General features: G+C 39.3%; 1 protein-coding gene across 1 annotated transcript in view; it reads left to right on the forward strand.

The window, feature by feature from the left end:
• Vps35 (Vacuolar protein sorting 35) overlaps window positions 1-12,925 on the forward strand; it is a 298,912-nt gene that overhangs the window by 93,712 nt on the left and 192,275 nt on the right. The window contains exon 7 of the mRNA XM_090389880.1: window positions 11,193-11,289. Within this exon, the coding sequence (XP_090246006.1) occupies window positions 11,193-11,289 (97 nt within the window). The remainder of the gene's footprint in view (window positions 1-11,192; window positions 11,290-12,925) is intronic.

A 12,925-nucleotide genomic window follows, 5' to 3' on the forward strand; every position in this document is an offset into this window, starting at 1 on the left:
CACTCTTTCTATTTAAGTGTATCCCTTCCCTGTAGAAGCAGTCTCTGCTGTTAACAAGTGCAGACCTGGCTGAAAAAAAATCTATCTCTTGAGCCGTGCACAGTCCTTCCAGGGCCGAATTGATCGACAAGGCTCTCATCATATACTCCCTCCTATCGTGTCTGGGCAGAATTGCAGACACTTTCAAATTCAACCCTAATTCACAGCTTTTTTTCAACTGTGATCTGTACTTGTTAAGTAATTCTGCCGGTCTCCTCTCTTAATATCATTAATGCCAACGTTTATACAACAATATCACCTTTTGTGCCCTTAAAAGATGATATCCACTCTACAACGTCATCAACCTTTGCCCCTGGCAGATATATCCACCTATCCTTTTTACAGGATAGGTGGTACAGCACCATGTTCCCCGTTTCCCTGACAATAGAGCAACCAACATCTACTAGTTCCTGTGGGAAAAGATTACGCCTGGGTTGGGAGTTGGGAGAACGATAGAAACAAAAGAATTTTACAAAACGTGGTAGAGAGATTTTAAGGAAGAGAATTTTGAAAAGAGGAGATTCCAAATTACTGTCTCTGGCAGGGAATACCAGAGTAGACATATGCACAAATTCTACCATTGAAGTGAAAGGACTCATGCAGCAAATAATTAGGACAACTGAGATGAGCAGTGGTTGAATCAATTGATGATTGAGATTCTGTCAGAAAAATTACTTGGGGCTTGGCAGACTGCAACTGGAAATGGATATCCTTGAGATTGGAACTGAGACCACAAATTTTAGTTAAATGGATGAAATGTTTCTGAGGCTTAGATTTTTTTGTGAATAACTTTGTTCTATTAGTTTGGCAATTCAGTAGTAAAGGACATGTTTGAAGTAATGAAATTTTTGGATATGGTGTACACACAGCAAGAATATATCTAGTTCCTTGACAGGTGGCCGTGAAAAACTCCCCCCCCCCCACATATACATGAATCAGACCCCCTCCAGTCACTGTCTGGCAGAGCAGGGGCAATGAGAATATACACTAGCTGATCCAGAAGCCTCCTAGTGTTACCAGTAGGTTCGGTCTAGTGGACTATCTAGCAGCCAGCCTGTGAACACCATTTTAGAGCTGTACTCTCAAAATGTAAGGAAGATAGATCTTGCCATGCTGCCAATCATAACCTCAAAAGACATTAATTATACTGCGTGATGGAAGAGATGGGTTGGTGGGGGTTTGCCTGAGCTTTGCTCTGGAGACTAAGCATGGGTTCCACCACTTCAAGCCTCCAATAAGTAAAGGGCACCAGTTAGCATTAGCATTGGTAGAGGCATTTGATGCAAGAAAGCAAGCTTATGCAGCATCAGCCAAAAAAAAAAATAAAGTAAAAAAATTAAATAAAAAATAACCACTTCCACTTCACCCCTCTATTCGTTCGAAATACCTGTCCAGCTGAGCCTTAAACTTATTTAGGCTATCAACTTCCACGACAAGGGATGGAAGTCTGTTCCACCTACCAACCACCTGCTGGCTAAAGGAAAATTTCCGCACATCTTTCCTCAATTTGAACTTATGCCCCTCTCAGGTGATTATTCTGAGCAAGAGGAAGAATCCCATCGACATTGAGCATGCTCAAACCATTCAAGGCTTTGTACACCTCTATCAGATCACCTCGCTGGTGCATAGTCTCCAGACACTGTAATTCGCCAAACTTAAGCCTTTCTTCGTAAGAGCACCCCTTTGTTCCATTCACTAATCTTGTTGCTCTTCTCTGTACTCGTTCCAGCAGCTCTACATCCTTCTTGAATGAGGCCTCCAGGCCTGTATACAGTACTCTAGGTGTGGCCTGACCATTGCCTTATACAAGGGAATAATCACCTCCTTATCCCTGCTAGAAAATTTCCTATATATCATTGACAATACACCATGAGCTACTCTTGCAGCCCGTCTGCACTGCTCAGAGAACTTCATATCTGCCTGCACAACCACCCCCAGGTCCCTTTCATTCTCTACCACTGTCAGTGTAGTATCACAGAGTTGATACGTTGCTCTGGGGTTGCTGTTTCCCATATGTAGTACTTTACATTTGTCAATGTTAAACTTCATTTGCCACCTCTCAGCCCATCTGCTCAACCTTTCCAGATCCTGTTGCAGCAGCATAGTGTCAGTAGTGTCCTTGACAACCCTGCCAACCTTCGTATCGTCTGCAAACTTGGACATTAAGCTTAATGTACCATCGTCAATATCATTTATAAATACAGAGAACAATGAAGGACCCAATACTGAACCCTGAGGGACTCCACTAATAACATTAGTCCACGATGAGCAGTGTCCATTGATTACCACTCTCTGTCTTCTCCGCAGGGCCAGATGAAATTCAGTATGGGATGATAAAACATCTCTCATCTCACTCTCTAGAGCTGTTGCTACATCTCTACAACCGAATTTATTTGGAGGATCAATTTCCCGTTTCTTGGCGTAGGGCAACTGTCCTCGCTTTCCCAAAGCCAGGAAAAGATCCCAAAATTCCTAGCAACTATCGTCCAATTGCTCTGACCAGTTGCTTATGTAAGATTTTAAAAAAAATGTTGAATGCCCGCCTTATATATTACCTTGAGGCAAACGACCTTTTGAACAAAATTCAGTGCGGCTTCCGAAGGAATCACTCCACTTTGGACCATTTAATCCGACTGGAAACAGCGATTCGCAATGCGTTTTTAAAGCATGAGCACTTGGTATCAGTCTTCATTGACATGGAAAAAGCTTATGACACAACCTGGAGGTATGGTGTTTTAAAAGACCTCTATTCTTTTGGTCTCAGAGGCCACCTCCCTATTTTTATCAGAAATTTTTTATCTAAACGACTCTTCCAGGTTTGTGTTAAATCCAGTGTGTCTCGCCTTTTTTGTCAAGAGGAAGGAGTTCCCCAAGGCTCTGTCCTCAGTGTTACGCTGTTTGCAGTCAAAGTTAACTCCATTACAAAACAGCTTCCTCCTTCAGTAAATAGTGCCTTGTACGTTGATGATTTTAGTATTTTCTGTCACTCCTGTAGCATGAGAGTTATTGAACGACAATTGCAACAAGCACTCAATTACCTTAGTTCCTGGGCTTTAACCAATGGGTTTACGTTTTCTGCGCAAAAGACCGTTTGCATACACTTCTGCCGCAAACGGAATCTATATCCTGACCCGGAACGTAGACTTGGACAAAATCCAATTCCTGTGGTAGCAGAAACAAAATTTTTGGGACTTATCTTTCATAAAAAACTGACATTCCTACACCATATCCGTCAGCTTAGAGCAAAATGCATGAGGGGTTTGAACATGCTCAGTGCTATCTCCTCCAACTTTTGGGGAGCAGATAGAAGCACATTATTGCGTCTATACCGAGCACTTGTTTGCTCTAAACTTGACTACGGCTCCCAAGCTTACTCTTCTGCTAGAATTTCTGTACTCCGATGGCTTGACCCAATCCACCATAAAGCCATTCGGATTGCCACAGGGGCTTTCCGTACTTCGCCTGTCCAAAGTCTATACGTTGAAGCCAATGAACCACCATTGATGCTTCGACGTCAGCAATTGTCGTTACAATATGCTATAAAAATAAAATCCCTGCCTGACCACCCTACGTGGACATCTATTTTTATGCCACGGTGGGAAAATCTATATAATATGCGTAAAACTGCCAGTTGGTCTTTTGGTATCAGGATCCAAGAGCTGGTTCATGATATTAGCTTCACGTTGGATAATATATCAACATCAGTCAAGTATGTTCTTCCCCCTTGGAATATACGATCTCTGTCTTGTGACTTCAGTCTTAGGAGTTGGCTGAAAGCTAACACATCGCCATGTATATATCGGCAACTCTTTGCAGCACACCTTGCCGAATACTCTGAATTCTTGCCGGTTTATACAGATGGCTCGAAATCTGAAGAGTTTGTGGGATCTGCTTGTGTCTTTCCAAATAAAACAATCTGTAGTCGTATTCCAAGTGAATGTAGCATATACACTGCAGAGCTACACGCAGTAGAACTGGCCTTGGATCATATAAAAACCCACCACTACCAAAAGTGCATGCTATATATGGACTCTCTAAGCGTATTACAGGCCTTATCCAATGTGAGAAGCACTCACCCAGTGTTATGTCGGGTGCAGCAAATATTACACTCCCTCTTAGAGATAAATTTTGATATTTGCTTTTGCTGGATCCCTAGCCATGTTGGTATCAGAGGCAATGACTTAGCTGATGCAGCAGCAAAATCAGCAATGCCACAAAGTCGCATCCGTTTGTCAGTCCCCTATACAGACTGCAAGCAACTTATCTACAAAAAATTATGCGCGCGTTGGCAAGAAGCTTGGAGTGGATGCCCTACCAACAAACTGAATGAAATTAAGCCTGAAATAATGCTTTGGCATTCTAGTCAGCGCAGAGTCCGACGGGAGGAAGTAATTCTTGCTCGGCTACGCATAGGACATTCTCACCTGACGCATTCGTATTTGCTGAGGGCTGATGATTGTCCTGTGTGTAGACATTGTAAAGCAATTTTAAGTATCCGTCATATTTTAGTTGAATGTACATATTTTAATAATGAACGCCGTTCATGTTTTAACCCTCTGTCTGAGCCTTATACACTCAGGCAGATTTTATCCGACGATGACAATGTGTCAGATGTATTCAGGTTTTTAGAACTGATTAATCTACATAGTTTTATTTAGACTGCCCTCATGTTTAACATATTGTAAATGGTTTATGCCATATTTTTGTGTATAATATATTAACTAGATATGCTATTTTATATTTTATTACCCTAGACTTGGCACACTATAGCCTTAGTTGCTGATGCGCCATTAAACTTCCAAAAACCAACCAACCAATCTGTCTTCTCCCCTTCAACCACCCCTTTATCCATAGCAGCAATTTGCCTCCAATGCCACACTGCTCCAATTTGTGCAGCAGTCTTCCATGTGCAACAGTATCAAAAGCCTTTCTAAGATACAAGTATATAATATCAAAGTTATTCCCTGCATCCAGTTCTTTTGTGACTGCATCATCATCATCATCAGCCATTTTCAATCCACTGCAGGATGAAGGCCTCTCCAGCAACTTTCCAGTTCCTTCTGTTTTGAGCACTGGCCATCCATTTACTACTCAAAAACTCATGAATTTCATCTATCCATCTCCGCCTTTGTCTTCCAGGTTTTCTTCTAGCTCCTCTTGGGTACCATTCTGTTATTTTCTTAGTCCATCTGTCATCATGTCTTCGAGCTATGTGTCCTGCCCAAGACCATTTTAGTTCTTTATTTTTGATAAGAATGTCCTTTACTTGAGTTTGCTGCCTAATCCATGTGTTTCTCTTCTTATCTAACAGTCTGATTCCCAATATAATTCGTTCCATTCTTCGCTGTGTAGTTCTTAGCTTCTCTTCCATTCTTTTGGTGAGTGCCCAAGTTTCACTTCCATAAGTCATGGTGGGGAGTATACATTGATTCATTATTTTACGTTTCAGACAAACTGGGATATTGCTCTTCAGTATGTGACTATATTTCCTGAATGCTATCCATCCAAAATTTATTCTTCTCTTGACTTCCATCCATTTATCATTATTACAGCTAATAACTTGTCCCAGATAAGTATGACTCCACCTTTTCAATTACTGCTCCTTCAATCATTATTTCCCTTTCCGTGGCATACTTGTTCATCATTACTTTTGTTTTAGCCATATTCATCTTTAGTCCAAAATCCTTACTAACTGTGCATAACTGATTAAGATTTTCCTCTAATTCTTTGGGATCGTGGCTTATGACCACAATGTCATCTGCAAATCGTAAATGGTTTAGGTACTCTCCGTTCACATTGACTCCTTTCTGCGACCAGTCTAATCTTCTGAAAGCTTCCTCAAGGGCAGCAGTAAACAGCTTAGGAGATATTGTGTCTCCTTGTCGAACTCCTTTCTCAATTTTAAATTTCCTACTGTCTTTGTCTAGTCTAATAAAGGATGTAGCACTCTCATATATTTTCTTCAAAATCATAATATATGGAGCTTGTCTTTCCAGTGCCCGAAACATTGCCTTATGCTGTATGGAATCAAATGCCTTTTCATAATCCACAAATGCCAGGCATAATGGTGTTTTATATTCATTTGCTTTCTCCATTAGCTGTGATATTACGTGAAGGTGATCCATAGTTGAGAATCCTGTCCTAAAGCCAGCTTGCTCTTTCGGTTGATTCTCATCAAGTATTCTTTCTAATCTGTTAGTAATGACCCTTGTGAACAACTTGTAGATATGGGATAACAAGCTAATTGGTCTATAATTTCCAATTTCTGATTTATCTCCTTTCTTATGCAGCAAAACTATGATTGCATTATTCCACTGCTTAGGCATCACACCTTTTCTAATGCACTTTGTGAAGAGCCTTGCCAATTTTTGTGTTATGTCTCTTTCTCCCAATTTTAACAACTCTACAGTAACTTCATCTTCCCCCGTGGCTTTCTGATTCTTCATTTTCTTCAATGCATGTTCTACCTCATCAGGAAGAATATCGGGTATGTCGTATGTGTTGCTACTTTGCAATCCATCTTCCCCACTGCTGGTATCATTCCCTCGCTGCTTGTATAATTCCCTATAGTAGTCTTCTGCTATTTGAATTATGCCTTCTCTGCTGTTTATAATTACACCATCGCTATTCTTCAGTTTCAGTATCATTTGTCTTTCTGTATTACTGCTCATGGCTGCTGATTTAAATCCTTTGTTTTCCCTTAATGCTTGTTCTACTTTTCTTGTGCAGTGTATGACTGCATCATAGTATCCAATTAAATTGGTCAGGCAAGACTTCCCCTTAACAAAACCATGCTGTGTCCGAGCTATAACTGAAGTCTTGTCTAGATGATCCTGCAGTGCGTCTTTAACCAGTGCCTCCATTAATTTTCCGGGAACAGAAGTTAAACTCACAGGTCTATAATTACTTTGTCAGCCTTTGATCCTCCCTTGTGAATTGGGGTCACATTTGCACATCTCCAGTCCATGGGTACTTCCCCTGAGTCCAAGGAAGCTCTCATAATTATGGCTAAGGGTTTGCTTACTTCCTTTGCTGCCTCCTTTAATATAACTGGATAGATCCCATCCACCCCAGGTGCCTTTCTTGTGTTTATCTTCAACAATTTCTCCTCCACTTTACTCTGTTATTACAAGATTCTCTAGCTTACTGCTAGAGTTTGAATACACCTCTGGCATTCCCCTCGCTGAATAACTCCTCATGTGTGAATGTCGATTGCAAAATATTCATTTAGTTTGTTAGCTACCTGAGCAGGGTCATCAACAGTTGACCCATCGATATCAAGTGGACCAATCTGATTCATCCCCTTCCTTCTAGAGTTTACATAAGTAAAGAACTCTTTGCTGTTTTTTCTTCACATCCCTTGCCAAGGATCTCTCGTAATCTGCCTTTGCCTGCCTAAATTCCTTTGTAACTTGGTTACAGATCAACTTGTATCTATCATAGGCTTCTGTGTCACGTGTTAATTTGTATGTATCCCATGCATTTTTCTTCTCTGCCATATGCCTCATTAGTTCATCTGACATCCATTTAGGCCTAAACCTTGAACAATATTTCTTATTTGGTATGTAAAGCCTAGTAGCTTGCAAGATAAGTTCTTTGAATGCCTTCCCATTTTGGATTTGCTGTTGGCAACATCATCAGTTGATCCCACTGTATAGAATTTAAATACTGTCTCAGTCCATCGTAGTCACCTTTTATGAAAGCAATACCCTTCCCTTTTATCCCTAATGGTAGTTACCTCTTTGAGTAACTCCCACTTCAGAACACTGTGATCACTGCCACCTAGTGGTTCATTTATCTGCAGATTCTTAATGCATGAAGAATCACTACTGATAATCAAATCAAGAGTATTACTCCCTCTAGTTGCCTCTCGAACATGCTTGATGTAGAAAACAATCATCCAATAAATCCACAAAAGCCTTGCTAGTGTTTGAGTGACCAGCCCCATAATTCCAGGTCCAATATCTGGGAAATTAAAATTCCCCATTATAAGACTCTCTGATTTACTGGTCCACCTCTATTTCTCTGTACAGTTTCTTATTATACTCATCAGAGTCATTAGGCCTATAGCACACTCCTACTCTCATTTTGATCTCCCCAATGCCTTATGTCACACCAAACTGACTCGACACTGCACTGTCCAGACGATGTCGACTGGCTTCACTTCCTTGGATTTTATGTGTTTCTTAACTAATAGCATAAACCCCTCCTCCCTTCCTATCCTGTCTATCCTTATTGTAGACATTGTACTCCCTAAATTCCAGTTCTGCATTCCTTATATCTGTGTGACACCACGTCTCTGAAATCCCAACAATATCTGCCTTTGATGTTTTGAGCAATAACTCAAATTCATCAAATTTTTTTACTAAACTCCTAGCATTGGTGTACACGCAAGTATACCTGCACCTGTTTCTATTCTTAGCTACCCTATAACACAACCCATGTGTTTACTTGTACCCCCACGATTCCCAGCAGTCTCTGTAAAAGCCTGCATCTTATTTTTCCAGGCTGCTGCTCATTCCAATAGAAGCAGTGCAAGAATCACTTTCTCCTCTGCCAGTGGCACCTGTTAATCTATTAGTCCTTGTATTCCCCCAATCTAGCAGTTTTCCGACCCACCTAACACTGCCTCGATAGCATCAGCAAACATTCTTACACCCTTTCTATTTAAGTGTATCCCATCCCTGTAGAAGCAGTCTCTCCTGTTAACAAGTACACACAGGCTGAAAAAAATTCTAACCCTTGAGCCCTGCACAATCTTTCCAGGGCTGAATTGATCGACAGGGCTCTCATCATATACTCCCTCCTATCATGTCTGGGCAGAATTGCAGACACTTTCAAATTCAACCCTAATTCACGGCTTTTTTTCATCAGTGACCTGTACTTGTTAAGTAATTCCGCCGGTCTCCTACTGTTAATATCATTAGTGCCAACAAGTACAACTATATCACCTTTTGTGCCCTTAAAAGATGATATCCTCTCTACAACGTCATCAACCTTTGCCCCTGGCAAACATACCCTGGTTCTGTTCCACCTATCCTTTTTACAAAGCATGTTTCCCTGACAATAGAGTCACCAACAACTACTAGTTCCTTTGGGACCAACGCATTCTGCCTTGGGGGTTGCCGCTGTGTTGCGCGATAACCAAGTGCAAGCTCTGGCATTGGTGTGGGCAGCTGAGAGCTTGATGGGCCCCCTCACTTGTAATCCTTCGAGGGCATTCACCCTGTCCTTCAAGCTCTCATATAGGCCCATAACAACGCTGAGTTGTCGCCTGATTTCCCTACACTCCTTGCATCGCACACATACAAAGACATCCCCCATGGCAGTATCATGTCCATACCTGACTGCTCTGCAAACGTCAAGCAAATAGTGCATCTTAAAAGGCTGTGATTCAGAGGTCAACTGTCCCCCCTCAGTTCTCCCCTAAGCCACAGCATTCCCATTAGCTTGAGCCTTTTGCTTTGCTGCTCTGGTTTGAGTCATGATTTCGATTTACTTTCAATAAAATTTCAATTTCAGTATAAAATTAAATCCTAAACTTGTATCCCAACACAGTTATAACGCTATATTTATATTTCAGTAACGAGTGTTATCTACGAAATATTTCTGTTTCAGTAACGAGTGTTATCTACGAAATATTTCTGTTTCAGTAACGAGTGTTATCTACGAAATATTTCTGTTTCAGTAACGAGTGTTATCTAAGAAATATTTATGTTTCAGTAACGAGTGTTATCTACGAAATCCCTTTATATAACTTCCGTATCAAGTTATGTATTAATTATTTATTTTTACTAATTATTTATGTTACATAACCTAAGTGGTTATATGTATAGTTAAAAGTACAGTTTAATTGCCAATGAAGTTGGACAAGATTAATAGATTTTACTGATTAATTTTCCCGTAACAATGGCGGCTATTTACGAACGGTAAACACGTGGATTTGATACCCTTTCCGATACTAAGTAATACCTACAAAATCTCTATCTAAGTTACTTTAAACTTAAGTACCGTAAATAGGAATATAAAGCTACTCTAGAAAATAAGTTAATATGTCAATTTAAACTAATAAAGCAGAAAATAAATCAGAAAAAACTTCTCTGTTCCAAGAGTGGCAGAAAGGCACGTCCGCACCGGCAACTCTCGTCCTCAGACTCCGTTGATGAAGTCATCTATCACCTAGTCTTGTTTGTTAACAGAGAGGGGTGGCATTCTTGTATGTGGTGTGGGTGCCACACCTTGATCCCTGCTTACATTTGTTTGCACCTGGCTGGTCACCTCCAGTATACTAGGTGCTGTATTTCAGGACTTGCAAATGGGAGTTATACCCAGGGTTACTAACAATTCCACAATCATGGAGGAGCAAGCAGAGGATTTGGCTGTCACAGATTGACTGGACTTTGACAAAATTTGGGTCACTCGAATTGAGTTTTACCTGAATATCGGTTCCATCAGCGCTTTAGAACCAGTTAGCAAGCCCAGCTTGACATACCTGAGAGAATGTCTGTGACGTCCTCAAGGACCAGTTTATTAACAAAATAAAAGATTTCAGAGAAACCCATGTTCAGCCAATACTATAAGCAGCTAAGTAAGAGTTTGAAAATCAACCACTTAGTTCATAACAAGTGGTTTCTCATTTTTTTTAAGTAACTATTTCCATTAAGAAATAGGTATTTAAAATAGAGTATTTATGTAATTATTTAATGCAGAAAAAAAATCAGTAAGAAATATTCATAAAGGACTATACTAAACTCTTTAAGCATCAAAGAAGGCTCCATCTGATACTGACCACCTTATCCTTCTCAGTGCAGTTAAAGCTTACATAACTGATAGCAATTGGTAGCAAATTTTATTAAATCCTAAATCAGTTGACTGCATTTAATTTGGTTAACCATAACACATTTCATGATTTGCCTTATCAGTGACAGTGAAAACATGTATTTGTTCATACTCGTATACTTGAAAATATATATTTTGGAAATTTGTAAATGAAATTTTAGTATCACAACTTTAAACACAAAATTTAATTATTAAGAGATACTTGTGCTAATCCCTAAATTGCATATTGTCCAGACTCCACTTTATACCTTTTAACAGTTAATTAATTTTATTCAGTTTAAAAGTATATCTTTTATACTTTACATAATTGATAGGTTGGCTGTGTTTGCTACAAGGGAAGATGGCACTGGTATACCTCAGGAGATAAGATTATTTGATATCTTCTCAGAACAAGTTTCTCAAATTATACAGGCAAGTTAGCTCTATATTTATAGACATTTAATTTGTAAGTCACCTTTCAATAGTTGTTGGAAGTAATTTAAAGAAGCCTTTTTTTTTTTTTTTTTTGTTATACATTTGTTATTAATAATTTCATGACTGTGTTCTCTACCTTGAAAAGTATGTCATTACTTTAGTTAACCGGAGTGCAAGTTTTTTTAAAATGTAGAGTATAAATTAGTTGGATTTAATAATTAAATTTTTTAATTAAAACTACTAGACAACAGTAATGATAATAGGATAATATAAGTGGAGGAATGCTGACCACATCAGATGTATTAGCAATGGAAAAATTAAATAGTTACCTGTAAAATAATAAAAATAAAAGTAAAAAAAGTAATAAAATTAAAATTAAATAAAAATACATATAGTACTTAATGCTATAGATCCAATGATTTTAACTACGTCATCAAGGGTCAGCAATCAAAACCAATGGAAATATAGCAAGAAGCAAGGCATGAAATATAATAGCAAGCTGATGTAATTTCATAGCTGACCCCACAGAGACTGACAAGAAAAGGAATAAAAAGCAGATCAAATAAAAAATAAAAGTAAAAATTAAGATAAGATTAAATAAAAAGAAATAAAATAAGCAAGCCACCCAAGAGGAATTTAAGAACAAAAATAATGTAAAATGCCGACGAGAGGATATAGACAAAGCAGACAACTTACTGCAGTGCCAAGCAGGAGCCGATGAAAGACAAAGAGACAAAACAAAAACACAATACCCCCATCTACTGATGGGGGTATTTTAAAAGTTTGTGTTTTTGTTTTGTCCTGTTTTGTTTAGTTTTATCTACTTTATTTTTATTTCTATTTTCCTTCTTGTTACTTTTCTTCAATAACAATACCAATACTGACTTAAACACATGAGGCATTTGTCTAGTCATCCATCCAGGGACCGACTGTAGTACGGGTTTTGCAACATCAGACAGCCCGAGCACAGCTATATTTCCCTCCCTTCCAATTACTTTCTACTGTCCTTAATTACACAACTTATTTCTTGTGTGCGATTAGGCTGGCCGAAAGCAATATCGAGATGCTATTGCTCTACTATTGCTACTTTTTTCTTCTTAAACAAAGTTTAGTGTCTTTTCCACATTATTTTGTTAATTTTTGTTTCTCCCTATGCTGGCACTTTGCCTCGTTTGTTTAATAGCTTACTTCCCTGTCACACAGTATGGGGCCCCGGGTGCCAAGCGTTATTGTGATCGAGCGATTCTCTGAGCTATTTACAAAGCAGTTTTCTTACTGCGACAGTTCTTGTTAATTTGGAAAGCTTTTCTTACGTTTAAAGCTATTTATTGTTAACTTACTCTTACGAATTGTAAGTAAGTTACAGAAAGGAAAACCACCTTTCTTTTTTCTTTCCTTAAACTAACAAACTAACTTACACCGCTCGGTCACTCTAGCGGCACTGCTCCTGCCTCCCCGTGGCGGGGCCGGTAACCTTGGCAGAAAAGGCTCTCTGCCAGGGGCTAAAAGGAGCTGACATGGATCTCAAAGATAGTTATCCATCTGTTGAGCCTCGTGCCTCAACCTGTTCAAGGACAGACCAAACTGATTTTGACACCTCCCATCCTAAGAGACAAAGAACAGAAGTTTCCAA

The sequence above is a fragment of the Mastigoproctus giganteus genome, chromosome 2, assembly GCF_048544385.1.
Source record: "Mastigoproctus giganteus isolate SK-2022 chromosome 2, ASM4854438v1, whole genome shotgun sequence".
Classification (NCBI taxonomy): domain Eukaryota; kingdom Metazoa; phylum Arthropoda; class Arachnida; order Uropygi; family Thelyphonidae; genus Mastigoproctus; species Mastigoproctus giganteus.